General features: G+C 43.1%; 1 protein-coding gene across 1 annotated transcript in view; it reads right to left on the bottom strand.

Annotated features, from left to right (window-relative positions):
* Nucleotides 1–10,909: 10,909 nt before the first annotated feature.
* UPF3B (UPF3B regulator of nonsense mediated mRNA decay) overlaps nucleotides 10,910–16,299 on the bottom strand; it is a 38,576-nt gene continuing 33,186 nt past the window's right edge. Inside the window, exons 8-10 of the mRNA XM_073560949.1 lie at nucleotides 15,826–15,971; nucleotides 12,420–12,735; nucleotides 10,910–11,792 (exon numbers count right to left, since the gene is read on the bottom strand). Of these exons, the coding sequence (XP_073417050.1) occupies nucleotides 11,646–11,792; nucleotides 12,420–12,735; nucleotides 15,826–15,971 (609 nt within the window). The 3' untranslated portion in view covers nucleotides 10,910–11,645. The remainder of the gene's footprint in view (nucleotides 11,793–12,419; nucleotides 12,736–15,825; nucleotides 15,972–16,299) is intronic.

The raw sequence follows: 16,299 nt of genomic DNA, 5'->3' as shown, positions 1-16,299 counted from the left end.
GTACCAGTTATGACTTGTATTGTTTAAGATTATTGTACTTGTTTTTATGTATACCCCCCTCACATGTAAAGCGCCATGGAATAAATGGCGCTATAACAATAAATAATAATAATAATGATATGCCATGTTTTTAATTACCTCCATTTCTATATGTCTAGCCGATCATTCATTCTTACACATTTTATTTTTTTTTACTCACTTGAACCGCATCATGTGTCTACCCTATGAACTCTGATACATCACACTGTCATTTGTGTTAGTTTTTTATTTTCCCTAAGAAGTCCCTCTATATAAACCTTTGTGAACCCTGTATATGCACATGGCTTTTGTTTCCTGAAGAAGTGGGCTACACTTTGAAACGCGTAGAGAAATAAAAAAAGTACCTTTTTTTTGCATTGTCTCCGCCATTTGATGTTTCTTCATTACCTGGCAGCACGTATACAGACCACAAATCTTCCATTTGTTACATATTTCTCTGGTGCAATCACTAATGGATCTGCGGCAGCCATACAACATAGGATCAGGTCAGCATATATTGATATCATTTTTAGTAATTACGAACGGAAAAGTCCCTGTTTTGTGCTATTTTTTCTCCTCAGCCGTTTATATCTCTGGCATGCAATAGAGGTGTCTCCGGACGATTTGGACATGAAAATGGAGCGGCGCTCTGGCCCTGCCCCCGGATGTGACGCTGATGGGAGCCAGCTCTCCATGGTGATCTTGGACATATGGTGATGTGTGCCTGTTAAGCGTTACTTTGACTTCGCCCCAGGACAGGACGTTGTAGGGATTCAAATCTCCAATGAGATCCTTTGAATACATGAGGGTGTTGCCACATTTGGATATGATGCACACCACTAGCCACACACAGGTAAAGAGACGGAAACGATTTATACCAACGTTCAGGGATGGATATGAGGTCTCTTGGCAAGAAGGTTATGAATAACCATTTAATATGTGGGAAATTATCTGCTAAGAATACCAGACGTTATCATATAATATACATTGCCATGGTGATGATACACAAGATGGCGTTTAAAGGGAACCTGTCAGCAGTTTTGGCCAATATAAGATACGGCCACTGCCTTTCAGGGCTTATCTATAGCATTCTATAATGCTGTAGATAAGCCCTCGATCCGAAATGAAAGATAAGAAAAATAAGGGCGGTCTGGTCCGATGGGTGTTGCAGGTCCAGGTCTGTCACCTCCCATCTTCTTGTGATGCCGCCCTCCTGTTGCTTCATCGCTTCCCAGCATCACGCTCCTGCGCAGGCGTACTTATCTGCCCTATTGAGGGAAGAGAAAATTACTGCAGTGCGCAGGCGCTGGGAAAGGTCAGAGAAGCCCAGTGCCTGCACTTTGCAGGATTTTGCTCTGCCCTCACCAAGGCAGATAAGTACGCCTGTGCAAGAGTGCGATGCCGGGAAGCGATGAAGCAACAGGAGGGCGGCATTGCAGGAAGATGTGAGGTGCCGGATCTGGACCTGCGACACCCATCGGACCGGACCGCCTTTTTTTTCCTTATCTTTCAGGTTGGACTAGGGGATTATCTACAGCATTATAGAATGCTGTAGATAAGCCCTGAAATGCAGTGGCCGCATCTTATAGTGGCCAAAACAGGTGACAGGTTCCCGTTAAGCCACATGTGATATTTGGGATGAGGTAGGACGCCCTCAGTGGTTAGTTTGTTTTAACCCCTTTCTGACATCAGACGTACTATCCCGTCCATGGGACCCGGGCCCCTATGCCCATGGACGGGATAGTACGTCTACCGCGATCAGCGGCGCCCACGTGGCGAGCGCCGCTGATCGCGGCCGGGTGTCAGCTGATTATCACAGCTGACACCCGGCACAATGTGTCAGGGGCGGTCACGGACCGCCCCCAACACGTTAACCCCTTGCACACCGCGATCAAACACGATCGCGGTGTACCGGGGGTTAAAGGGAAGCATCGGCAGGGAGGGGGCTCCCTCCGTGCTTCCCTGAGCCCCCCACGGCAGCGCAATGTGCAGCGCTGCTGCGGGGGGCTCCTTTCCTGCAGGCCCCCGAATCCAAGATGGCGACGGGGGCCTTCAGGAAGCTGGCTTCCTCAGTGCCTGCAAAGCGCAGGCAAGAGGAAGTCTTCTTCAATGCCTGTGACAGATTGCTGATCTGTCACAGTGATCTGTGATGTGACAGATCAGCGATCTGTCACAGGACAGTGATGTCCCACCTGGGACTATTTAATAAAGTTAAAAAAAAAAAAGTGTTAAAATAATTAAAAAAAAAAAAAAAAATATTCCCCCCAAATAAATCCATTTTTTGGAAATAAAAAAAAAAAAACAATAAAAGTACACATTAGGTATCGCCGCGTCCGTAACGACCCACCCTATAAAACTGTCCCATTAGTTAACCCCTTTAGCGAACCCCTTAAAAAATAAAAAACGAAGCAAAAAATAATGATTTATTATCATACCGCCAAACAAAAAGTGTAATAACGCGTGATCAAAAAGACGCATATAAATATCCATGGTACCGCTGAAAACGTCATCTTGTCCCGCCAAAAACGAGCCACCACACAGCATCATCAGCGAAAAAATAAAAAAGTTATAGCTTGCAGAAAAAAGCAATGCAAAAATAATTATTTTTTATATAAAATAGTTTTCATTGCATAAAACCGACAAAACATAAAAAAACGACCTAAATGAGGTATCGCTGTAACCGTACTGACCCGAAGAATAAAACCGCTTTATCAATTTTACCACACGCGGAACGGTGTAAACGTACCCCCAAAAGAAATTCATGAAACGCTGGTTTTTGTTCATTCTGCATCCCAAAAATCGGAATAAAAAGCGATCAAAAAATGTCACGTGCCCGAAAATGGTACCAATAAAAACGTCAACTCGTCCCGCAAAAAATAAGACCTCACATGACTCGGTGGGTCAAAATACGGCAAAATTATAGCTCTCAATATGTGGTGATGCAAAAACTATTTTTACAATAAAAAGCGTCTTTTAGCGTGCGACAGCTGCCAAACATAAAAACCGCCATAAATAGTAAATCAAACCCCCCGCTATCACCCCCTTAGTTAGGGAAAAATAATTAAAAAAAAAAAAATGTATTTATTTCCATTTTTCCATTAGGGTTAGGGCTAGGGTTAGGGCTAGGGTTAGGGCTGAGATTAGGGTTAGGGGTGTGTTGAGGTTCGGGTTGGAGTTAGAATTGGGGGTTTCCACTGTTTGGGCACATCACGGGCTCTCCAAATTCAACATTGCTTCTGATCTCAATTGCAGCCAATTCTGAGTTGAAAAAGTCAAATGGTGCTCCTTCCCTTCCAAGCTCTGCCATGCGCCCAAACAGTGTTTTACCCCCACATGTAGGGTATCAGCCTACTCAGGACAAATTGCAAAATAATTTTTGGGGTCCAATTTCTCCTGTTACCCTTAGGAAAATAAAAAATTGGGGGCAAAAATATCATTTTTGTGGAAAAAAATGATTTTTTTATTTTCACGTCCGAGCGTTATAAACTTCTGTGAAGCACTTGGGGGTTCAAAGTGCTCACCTCACATCTAGATAAGTTCCTTAGGGGGTCTAGTTTTCAAAATGGGGTCATTTGTGGGGGGTTTCCACTGTTTAGGTACATTAGGGGCTCTCCAAAGGCAACATGACACCCGCAGACCATTCCATCAATGTCTGCATTCCAAAACGTCACTACTTCCCTTCCGAGCCCCGACGTGTGCCCATACAGTAGTTTTCTCCCACATATGGGGTATCAGCATACTCAGGACAAATTGGACAACAACTTTTGAGGTCCAGTTTCTCCTGTTACCCTTGGGAAAATAAAAAAAATGGTGACTAAAAGATCATGTTTGTGGAAAAAATACGAATTTTTTATTTTCACGCCCGGGCGTTATAAACTTCTGTGAAGCACTGGGGGGTTCAAAGTGCTCACCACACATCTAGATAAGTTCCTTGGGGGGTCTAGTTTACAAAATGGTGTCGTTTGTGGGGGGTTTCCACTGTTTAGGTACATCAGGGGTTTTCCAATCGCGACATGGTGTCCGATCTCAATTCCAGCCAAAAACATCAAATGGCGCTGCTTCCCTTCCGAGCTCTGCCATGCGCCCAAATAGTGGTTTACCCCCACATGTGGGGTATCAGCGTACTCAGGACAAATTGCACAATAACTTTTAGGGTGCTGTTACCCTTGGAAAAATAAGAATTGAGGGTGAAAAGATCATTTTTGTGGAAAAAATATGATTTTTTAATTGTACGGCTTTATGTTATAAACTTCTGTGAAGCCCTTGGGGGTTCAAAGTTCTCACCACACATCTAGATAAGTTCCTTAGGGGGTCTAGTTTCCAAAATGGTGTCATTTGTGGGGGGTTTCCACTGTTTTGGTACATCAGGGGTTTTCCAATCGCGACATGGTGTCCGATCTCAATTCCAGCCAAAAACGTCAAATGGCGCTGCTTTCCTTCCGAACTCTGCCATGCTCCCAAATAGTGGTTTACCCCCACATGTGGGGTATCAGCGCACTCAGGACAAATTGCACAATAACTTTTAGGGTCCTGTTACCCTTGGAAAAATAACAATTGAGGGTGAAAAGATCATTTTTGTGGAAAAAATATTTTTTTAATTGTACGGCTGTATGTTATAAACTTCTGTGAAGCCCTTGGGGGTTCAAAGTTCTCACCACACATCTAGATAAGTTCCTTAGGGGGTCTAGTTTCCAAAATGGTGTCATTTGTGGGGGGTTTCCACTGTTTTGGTACATCAGGGGTTTTCCAATCGCGACATGGCGTCTGATCTCAATTCCAGCCAAAAACGTCAAATGTGGCTGCTTCCCTTCCAAGCTCTGCCATGCGCGCAAATAGTGGTTTACCCCCACATGTGGGGTATCAGCGTACTCAGGACAAATTGCACAATAACTTTTAGGGTCCTGTTACCCTTGGGAAAATAAAAATTGGGGTGAAAAGATCATTTTTGTGGAAAAAAAGCCGGATTACTTCCCTGTAATGCTCTTTTAATGAGTCCACGACAGCACCCACTGGAGGTATCGGATCCGCCCCATTTGGAACAGGAAACCCTACAGGAAAGATAAAAGGGGGCGGTCCGCCTTTCCTCCTCAGTTTTGCATTTCAGAGTACCAGGAGGACCGCCAAGGATTAGGCAATGTCTTGTACTTATAACTTTACTTATCCAACTTTAGCAGATATACTTTTAATATTGATATTTCTAGCAGGGAGGGAAGTGAGCGGGTGCTGTCGTGGACTCATTAAAAGAGCATTACCGGTAAGTAATCCGGCTTTTTACCCTTCGCCACGACAGCACCCACTGGAGAGATTCCAGAGACCATCACCTGGGTGGGACCACCGTGCCAAGGACAGTCCTGCCAAAGCTTAGGTCAGAAGTAGACGAAAGGTCAAGTCTATAGTGTCTATAGAAGGTAGAAGGGGATGACCAAATTGCCGCCTTACATATGGTTTCAATTGGAACGTCTCCCCTCTCCGCCCAGGAGGCCGCCATTGCTCTGGTGGAATGTGCTCTGATGTTTCCCGGAGGTTCTTCATTTTTTGCCGAGTAGGCTAAACGAATGGCATCCCTGATCCATCGGGAAATGGTGCTCTTTGTGACTCCATACCCTTTTTTATGGCCCTGAAAAGAAATGAAGAGAGCCCTACACTGCCTCCAGCTCTCGGACCTTTCAATATACTTTAGGACAGTTCTTCTGACGTCCAAAGTGTGGAATTTCTGCTCTTCCGGAGTGGAGGGATCTTCAAAGAAGGTTGGGAGGAGTATCTCCTGAGACCTATGGTACTTTGTTGATACCTTAGGCAGGTATGAGGGGTCTGGCTTTAATATTAATCTATCCCGATATACCTGCAAAAAGGGTGGATCTATGGACAGGGCCTGGATATCACCCACTCTCCTAGCGGATGTCATTGCTACCAAGAGGGCCGTCTTAAATGATAAATATTTAAGGGATATCGTATCTATCGGTTCAAAAGGTTCTTGTCAGGGCGTCTAACACCAAGTTTAAGTCCCATGTAGGGATTGTGGGTATGTGAACCGGAATTATTCTTTCACATGCCATAATGAATCGTGATATCCACTTATTCCCTGCTATATTATGGCCATACAGCGCCCCCAACACAGACACCTGTACTTTCAGTGTGTTTACTGACAAGCCCAATTCCTTCCCTTTTTGTAGGAACTCTAAGATAGGAACTATCGGGACTTCTGCTGTATGAAACTGTAGGAATTTCTTCCATATTCTTTTATAAATTTGGGTTGTGGACTGCTTCCTGCTCTGCAGGAGGGTAGTAATTAATGATTGCGAAAACCCTCTTGATCTTAATAGGTGCCTTTCAAGTTCCACGCCGTCAAGTGTAAGTTGTCCACTTGAGGGTGGAAGAAAGGGCCTTGGGAGAGTAGGTTGGGGTTTGAGGGGAGAACCCAAGGATCTGTCACTGACATAATTCGTAGCCACGAGAACCACGGTCTCTTGGGCCAGAAAGGTGCTATCAGGATTACTCTCGCCTTTTCCTCTCTGATTTTCCGAATCACTTGTGGCAGGAGAATCAATGGAGGGAAGGCGTATGCCAGCTTGAATCTCCATGAGGCCTGGAGGGCATCCAGTATGTCTGGGTGATCTGCTGGAGACAGGGAAGCAAAGGTCTTTGTTTGTCTGTTTTCCCTTGTGGCGAAGAGGTCCACTTGAGGATGCCCCCATAGAGCTACTATGTTCTGGAAGATTTGGTGATTGAGGCACCACTCCCCTTGCCGAAGTGTGTGTCGGCTTAAGAAATCTGCTTCTTGGTTGTCCTCTCCTCTGATATGAAGAGCTGAGAGGGACAACAAATTGCTTTCGGCTAAGCCTAAGATTCTTGCCGCAGAAGACATCAGTCTCTGATCGAGTACCTCCTTGTCTGTTTATGTAGGCCACTGTGGTGGTGTTGTCCGACAGGATCCTGACATGTTTCTGTTGGAGCTGTGGAAGGAAATGATGTAGAGCATAGTATACTGCTGTCAGTTCTTTTAAATTAGACGAGTATTCTCTTTCCTCTCTATTCCATCTTCCTTGACAAAAGCTATCCCCCATATGGGCTCCCCAGCCTTGGGGGCTAGCGTCGGTGGTTAGGATACCAGATGGTACTATGACCCATGGGACTCCTGAGGATAGATGGTCATCATCTAACCACCATTCCAGAGAAGTCAAGACCTCCTGCGTTAGAGTTATCTTGCTCTCGAGGTGACCACCATGTCGCCTCTCCTCCTGGAGGATCTGATGCTGAAGTGTGCGGACATGATAATGGGCCCACCGGACTGCAGGGGCACAGGAATCTAGCGACCCCAATAGCGACATTGCCCCTCTCAGAGACATGCGTGGTCTATCTATGGCTGCCTCTACTTTCTCTTTTGTTAGTGTAATCTTTACCTGAGGAAGTAGACATTTCTGGGTTATGGAGTTCAATTGGAACCCCAAAAACATCTGGAGGGATTGCGGAACGAGCCTGGACTTCTGTATATTGATGATCCAGCCTAGGTCCTGCAAAGATGAGATTGCATCAGCCACTCTTTCGGTACATTGGGTATCCAAGTTCCCGATTATTAGGAAGTCGTCTAAGTAAGGTACGATTAAAGTATCTTTTTGACGAACATAGGCCATCACCTCTGCCATCACCTTGGTGAAGATTCTTGGCGCTGTTGAGAGGCCGAAAGGCATGGCTGTGTATTGAAAATGACGGACCTTGCCATCGAACACCACTGCGACCCTTAGATATTTTTGGTATCTATTATGGATAGGAAGATGATAGTAAGCATCTTTTAAGTCAATTCCCGCCATCACACAATTTGGAAAGAGAAGCTTTATGGTGGATCTGATTGATTCCATCTTAAACTTATAATTTTTTATAAACGTATTAAGCTTCCTTAAATTAATAATTGTTCTAAACGTACCATCTGGTTTGGAAATTAAAAATAAGGGAGAGTAGAAGCCTCTACCTTCCTGTCCCTCTGGGACCTCTACTAAAACCCCCTTGCATAGTAGGCTCCGAATTTCTTCTTCGAGGGCCTTTTGTTGGGCCATAGAGTTACGGCGGGTTAGGATAAAGAAATCATAAGGGTTTTGAAGGAATTCTATTTTCATTCCTTCTTTAATAATACTCAAAATCCATGGGTTTGAGGATATTTGTTCCCATTTTGGATAAAAGAACCGTAATCTACCCCCTACAGGTGGGTCTGATTTTTTAATTTCTATTTTCCCTTCGTCCCCTGAACATGGTACCCTTTTGTTTCTCTTCTTTTGCAGCCCATCTATTTGATCTTTCCGTTTGCCTCCTTCTTCCAAACGGTCGCCTCTTAAAGGTTCTCCTATAGAAAGGGATAGAAGAGTCAGGGAACGCCTTCTTCCTCTCCTTTGCTTTGGCGAGTATCTCGTCTAGGGATTTCCCGAAGAGAAACTCACCCTCACACGGGGTTGCACAAATCTTAGCCTTTGATTGCGCGTCCCCGTTCCAGCTCTTCATCCACAACGCCCTTCTGGCGTTGTTCACCAGAGCTGCTGATCTTGCTGCCAGCCGTAGAGTGTCCGCTGACGCATCAGCCATAAAGGCAGCTGCCCCTCTAATTAATGGGATAGCGGCCCGTAATTTTTCTCTGGACACCTTTTGCTTGATTTGTTGATCCAGCTGATCCAACCACACGAGCATAGATCTAGTGGTGCATGTGCTGGCTACCGCTGGCTTAAAAATACCCGTGGTAGATTCCCAAGATCTCTTCAACGATGATTCTGCCTTGCGGTCTAACGGGTCTGCCAACAAGCCTGCGTCCTCTACTGGAATAGCCGATTGTCTCGAGGTAGAGGATATAACGGCATCCACTTTTGGCACTTTGGTCCATTTTAATAGCTCCTCATCGCTAAATGGATACTTTCTTTTTGAGGCTGATGGGAGAAAACTTCTTTGGTCATGTTTTTCCCATTCCCTTTTTATTAGGGCCTTAATTGCCGGTATTACCAGGAACGCTCTCCTTTTCTTTCAGCTTAGTAGGCAGAGTATATACTTTGCACACTCACCCAGTGAAGCCTTATATTACCGGATCAGATGGCTGAGATCCCGTCCAAGGCCCTGATTCTCCTGCGGCCGGTGTTGCGGTCCCTGGTGGAGCTACCTCCTGCAGAATCCCCCGCTGGAGCGTGTGCTTCCGTTGGGGACGACATTGCTGCATCGCCGCTCAGCTGCACCGCTGTTTAAATAATCTGCCCCTTTTTTTTTTTTTTTCCCCTTCCTGTCGTCCCCCCGGCAGTTGCTCCTCCTCCCTGGGATCACCGCGCGCATGCCCCGACGCGCTCTCAGCCATCCCGCCCCGGTTGTTCTTCTTCTTCTTCTTCTTCTTCTTCTCCAAGTAGCGGTGCGTCCCGGTGCCTACCGGCGCTCTCCTGGTTGAGACGGGGCGGCCCTCCCCGGACCCGTCATCACCCTTCGTTCACCAGACAAGGGGGGAGCCATCTAGCGGAATCTCCCCCGACGCTGCCTCCGGACCGCAGCCCCTGCCGTTCCCATGGAGACTGCACAGGCGGCATGCCTGGCCCAGGTAATCCTTCCTGAAGGATATCGTGGCTCCGTTTGGAACAGGAAACCAAAACTGAGGAGAAAAGGCGGACCGCCCCCTTTTATCTTTCCTGTAGGGTTTCCTGTTCCAAATGGGGCGGATCCGATACCTCCAGTGGGTGCTGTCGTGGCGAAGGGTAAAATATGATTTTTTAATTGTACCGCTGTACGTTATAAACTTCTGTAAAGTCCTTGTGGGTTCAAAGTTCTCACCACATATCTAGATAAGTTCCTTGGGGGGGTCTAGTTTCCAAAATGGGGTCACTTGTAGGGGGTTTCCACTGTTTAGGTACATCAGGGACTCTCCAAACGTGACATGGCGTCCGATCTGAATTCCAGCCAATTTTGCATTGAAAAAGTCAAACGGCGCTCCTTCCATTCTGAGCTCTGCCATGCGCCGAAACAGTCGTTCCCCCCCACAAATCAGGTATCAGCGTACTCAGGACAAATTGCACAATAACTTTTGCAGTCCAATTTCTCCTGTTACCCTTGGTAAAATAAAAAAAATTGAACCTGAAGTATTTTTTTTGTGAAAAAAAGTTAGATGTTCATTTTTTTTTTAAATATTCAAAAAAATTCCTGTGACGCACCTAAAGGGTTAATAAACTTCTTGAATGTGGTTTTGAGCACCTTAAGGGGTGCAGTTTTTAGAATGGTGTCACTTTTGGGTATTTTCTATCATATAGACCCCTCAAAGTGGCTTCAAATGTGATGTGGTCCTAAAAATAAAATGGTGTTGTAAAAATGAGAAATCGCTGGTCAACTTTTAACCCTTATAACTTCCTAACGAAAAAAAATTTTGGTTCCAAAATTGTGCTGATGTAAAGTAAACATGTGGGAAATGTTAGTTATCAAGTTTTTTGTGTGCCGTATCTCTGTGATTTAAGGGCATAAAAATTCAAAGTTGGAAAATTGCGAAATTTTCAAAATTTTTGCCAAATTTCCGTTTTTTTCACAAATAAACGCAAGTTATTTGAATGAAGTTTTACCACTACCATGAAGTACAATATGTCACGGGAAAACAATGTCAGAATCACCGGGATCCATGGAAGCGTTCCAGAGTTATGACCTCATAAAGGGACAGTGGTCAGAATTGTAAAAATTGGCCCGGTCATGAACGTGCAAACCACCCTTGGGGGTGAAGGGGTTAAAGAAATCTTCCTATGGTATATCATTTTTAAATCCTGAGAGATTACAACCTGCTAAGAATAGTGGGTGATGAAGCTTTACAGTTTTATATCTAAAATTATTCTGCCTGATGCAATTTACCATGTTACATTCTTGTGCACTGCAGAAAGGAAAAATGAATAAAGCAAAGTTTTAGATTCAAAATCTTTTTTATTTTTCCTAGAAAAAACATTAAGAAATTATATAGGTAACATTTAAGATAGATAGTTAACACTTTATATGATCCTGGCGTGATAAAATAAGCTGCCACGTGCCTGTGAATACGCCAAAGCAGACCTCTCTCTTTGCAAGTAATAAAGATCTCCAGTATGAAAATAATTAGGGAAACCAAAAACTACAGCATTTTTCTGAGTCTTGTCAGTATTTTACAGCAGCGATCATTCTGGTCTCCAGAATATCCAATGTAAGAGAAAGGAATAAAAAGCTAAATCTGTATTAACGCTTACACAGCAAAACTGAAAAACAGGACAAGCTTTATGGAAACAGCCCATATAACACCGAGCCGAACAATGAAAAATACTGTTCTGTCATAGACCTCTGCCAATACCGGAATGGAGGACTCAGGTTTCATTAAGGCCACAAGACAAGAGATTGTAAACTTGAGATTTTCCCTCTCTGTTCTCACACCATTACCACTACAGCACAATATACTAAACTTTCCACCAGCAGGTTGCCATCTGATCCCATTATGGATCCTGAGCCAAACTCTGCAAAATGCACACCTCACAGGCGCCTCTATGCCTCTCCTCCACACACTGTTCCTGCCTGTTCCTGATTCCTTCTCTGTGAAGGCACTTCTGGATTGCAGAGTTTTTTTTTTTCTTTGGTTGTCACAACGGGCAGGACACTCCAAGTCTTCCAGCTCCTTACTCGCCTATTCGTGTATCATTGGTTTCACTTTCCTGCTTCTTCTCAGTGGTCTGATCGCTGGATTTGGCTGGACTCTCATCACACTGTGTTAATCTGCTCCTGCTTCTCGTCCCGGGTTGATATAACTGCATTGCTGGGCGATCCTTTAAAAAAATAAATACAATAATAATAATAAATATTTATTATTAATAATACATAATATTGCAATACATAAAAAATATGATCGCAATGGTTAAAGGTAATCTGTCAGCAGATATTAGCTATGTAACCTAAGAACAGCATGATGTAAGGGCATATATGCTAATTCTGGTGATGTGTCATTTACTAGACGGCGTGTTGCTGTTCAATAAGATCAGTGTTTTATCATCAGGAGATTATCACTATAGGACTAGTCATGTTGTGTCATATAGTCCTGCTCTGTGTAGCACTCCCCACGATTAACAGCTTTCTGCCTATGCACAGTGTATACACACACACACACACATTTTCATATCAGTTGTGTGGGAGAGGCTACAAAGAACTCAGTATCCAGAGAAGTGGTAGATCTGCAGCCTATAAAACAGTGATTGACAGCAAGCAGCCTAGCAAGCTGAAACATAACTGGAATCCGGTTCTCTGCCCCGACATCTTCCTGCTCTCAGATTACATTGCAAAAAGCAGATTCCCTTTAAAGAGGATAATCCACAAGCAACGAATGACGCTGCTGTATAGTTTCTGCACAAATCTTGTCCTTCCCACCCACTAATGAGAAACAAGTCCACCAGTCCCACCTTGTTTCTTATTCGATCTCTTTTGGCCATATCTTCTTTTTTTTCTTCTCGTGATGGACGTTCAGTTTTATCAGCGGTCGACTGAGAGTCGCTAAAATCCTGCTTCCTTACTCTCTCTCTTACTACTTCTCGTTCTCTCCTGAAGTCATCATCACGTCTTCGGAAACTTCGCTCTTTCTCATATCGATCTCTCTGCTTACGACGATCATCTTCATGATATCGCAGTTTCTCCTTTTCCCTTGGACGTCGCTCTAGATCAAAATCTTTATCTCTGTAATCCTTGTCTCTATAATCCTTCACATAGTCATCTTCACATCTGCAAGAGGAGCGCACAAAACTTCACATAAAAGCACTTTTGATGCATTTTGGAGAAGAAATTACCCTTTTAAATACTTTCAAGAAACACATTAGGCCACTTATGTTTACCAATTTCGAGCACCAGGTATAATCTATAATGCTCGCAAACAACAAAAAGAATGTCATTAATACACATGAACTACTAAGTGAATGTTCACACGTGCGTATAACATGCAGGGAATCAATAAGCTGCCTACTGGCACCACGTAAGAGCTGACAAACCGCCTGGAATTAGTATTATTGGCATGCTGTAACTCTCCGTTAGGGAACAGTATTGTTTTCAAATATTTTTGTTGATTTATATTATAGTAAGGAAATATATAAGGTAAGACTGGGGAAACGTAGGAGAAAAAAATATGATTGAAGATATGGGGAAATGCAGGAAACAATTTACATAATTTGAAGCCATCAGCATAAGAAAATATGATTATACATTAACATTAAACCAGTTTAATTAGTTTTAATCAATGGAATCATTTATACTTAGTTTTGGAGTAAACTTATTAATCCGTAAGCTCCATCTTGACAAATATCTGTTAAGTTTGTTTATTCCTTATTGCAATATTGTATTCAAATATGTTGTGTATCGAAATTCTATTATTTCTGGTATATTGGGAAGGTTAGGGTCTTTCCATTTAGTTGTGATTAGATATTTAAAGTGAACCTGCCAGCAGCATTTTGCACAATAACCTACAGTGGGTATGGAAAGTATTCAGACCCCTTTAAATTTTTCACTCTTCGTTTCAGTGCAGCCATTTGGTAAATTTAAAAAAGTTATTTTTTCCTCATTAATGTACACTGCACCCCATCTTGACTAAAATAACAAAGGAGTGGCTTCAGAACAACTCTGACCACTCTTGTCTGGCCCAGCCAGAGCCCTGACATAAACCCAATTGAGCATCTCTGGAGAGACCTGAAAATGGCTGTCCACCAACGTTAACCATCCAGCCTGACGGAACTGGAGAGGATCTGCAAGGAGGAATGGCAGAGGATCCCCAAATCCAGGTGTGAAAAACTTGTGGCATCATTCCCAAGATGACTTATGGCTGTACTAGCTCAAAAGGGTGCTTCTACTCAATACCGAGCAAAGGGTCTGAATACTTATGACCAGGTGATATTTCAGTTTTTCTTTTTTAATAAAATTTGCAAACATTTCTACATTTCTGGTTTTATTCAGTCAAGATGGGGTGAAGAGTGTACATTAAAGGGAAAAAAATGTACTTTTTTGAGTTGACCAAATGGCTGCAATGAAACAGAGTGAAAAACTTTAAAGGGGTCTGAATACTTTCCACACCCACTGTATATATACATTGGCGCTGTTATACTGATTAAAATGATACCTGGGTTGATGAAATCTGTCTTGTGGTTGCCGTTTAATCTGTGTTTGTAGTTTTCAGTTAATGATATGCTCGTGCTTTGGGGCGGGGATTTATTTGGTGCTCTCTGACCTCATCTTCATGAATGTGGCTTAACTAACAGGTCATTTATCCCTCAATGAACTGCCTCCTATTTTAAATAAAGCAGTTTATATTGTTGGCTTTGAATTTTATTTTTTTTACCTATGTACAGTAGCATCTATCTGCAAGCCTCGCCCACTGGTGGGCAGTGCTTGTGCAGACTGAGAGCATCACTTGCCAATAGATGCTACTGCACATGTCCTGGCGCCATTTTGTTGGGGCAAAAAAATTTTAGGCTCCAGCAAGATGGTGGCAGCTTATGCACAGTAGCATCGATCAGTAAGTGATAGATGCCGTTGCAGTTTTGCTCGAGGCAAGTTGTTTTTATTTTTCTAAACCCCACAATATAAAAACTGCAATATTTAAAGTAAGAGGCAGGTCAGTGACAGTGACCTGTCAGTTAAGCAGCAATAAGTAGCGAGTTTCTGCTATTGCGCAGAAGCAGGATGAAGACACTGCCCATAGAAGGGCAGAGAAGGTACCCAGAACAGCGTTTGTGCAGGCTCGTGATTACGGTGCCACAACTGCACGTCACAGGGGAGTGGTATGTGCATGGGAGAAGGGTGCCATTATAATAAAGTCAGGAGGCAGAGATTTCTTCCAGGTTCCACATGTTCCGGAACCTGGAAGAAATATTAATATAACACATTAAAACTCTTTATCCACAACTTGGCCACAGTTATGAGGCATACAGGTAAGAATATTTTAACCATTCTATTATCTGCATACTCATAGTATTAGCTTAAAAGCATCCAGGAAATAACAAATTCCCTTTAACCGCTGAACGACCTATGACGTGTACATCATAGGTCGCCTTCTCCTCTTGGGTGTGGGCTCCGGCGCCAAGTCCGCACCTTTTCCGGCACATGACAACTGATCTGATCAGCTGTCATGTGCCCCTAACAGCCACAAGTCGAATCGCGATCCACCCGTGGCTGTTATTTAGTTAAATGCCACTGTCAATCTCTGGCCGATGCTCATAGCAGATGAGCATTTTTGTTAACATAGCAGGGCTATTGAAGTTAAAATAGATAAAAGAAAATAAAACAATTTAAAGAAAATACACAAATTTGGTATCACCACTTTCAGAATCGCCCGATCTATCAAGATATAAAAAGAATTAATCTGAATAAGTAAACGTCTTGACAAGAAAAAAAAAAGCCAGAAGCAAATTTTTTTTTTTGTGTGTCGTTGCAACACTGCAATAAAATGTAATAACAATCAAAACATCGTATGTACCCCAAAATGTTATCAATAAAAACGTCAGCTCAGCACACAAAAAATAAGCCCTCACCCAGATCATGACAAATGGAGACCCAGTCTTGGAACGTGGCAATTTTTTTTTCTTTGGACAAACTTTGGATTTTTTTCACCATTTAAATAAAAAACAACCTAGACATGTTTGGTATCTACAAACTCACAGTGACCTGGAGAATCATAATGGCAGGTCAGTTTTAGCATTTAGTGAACATGGTGGAAAAAAAAAAAATAAAAAAATACTTCAGCGCATTTTCATCGCACTTAGAATTGTTTTTCCCCGTTTTCCAGTACACGAGATGGTGAAAACCAATGGCAAGAAGAGAATACCTTACCGTTTCAGCTTTTCCTCTCCAGCTTCTGTATCTGATCTCTTGGGTGTTGACACACGCTCTTCTCTCACACTCTCCTTCTCCAGCTTTCTGGGTTTAAACTTTTTTTCTGGTTCTCGTTCATCATCTTTCTCAGGCTTTTTAAGAAGCTACGGAGTCAACAAAATCAAAATGTCAGTAACCACAACTAACATCAATATTAACACCAAGCAAAACCAGCAACACTATACCAGCAGGGAGTGGGCAGCGGTTACAGCCCAAACATTAGGAACCTTGCAGCAAGGTTCAAGACTGGTGCCAAAATGTATCCAGATAAATATTGGAATGGTTGATGAATATGTCATCCAATATTAAGATGATTTGCACAAGTACAATATCAGCCTAAAAATGGTTGATAGGTTGTTTGCTACCATATAGTTCTGCATATAGTTACTGGCAACACAATATAAAAGTATAATTTTACAAAGTGTAGCATTT

Source organism: Dendrobates tinctorius, unplaced genomic scaffold (assembly GCF_039654945.1).
Source record: "Dendrobates tinctorius isolate UK_male_01 unplaced genomic scaffold, ASM3965494v1 ptg000309l, whole genome shotgun sequence".
NCBI classification, from domain to species: domain Eukaryota; kingdom Metazoa; phylum Chordata; class Amphibia; order Anura; family Dendrobatidae; genus Dendrobates; species Dendrobates tinctorius.
The sequence above is the reverse complement of the archived record's forward strand: the minus strand, read 5'-3'. Positions and strand labels throughout refer to the sequence as shown.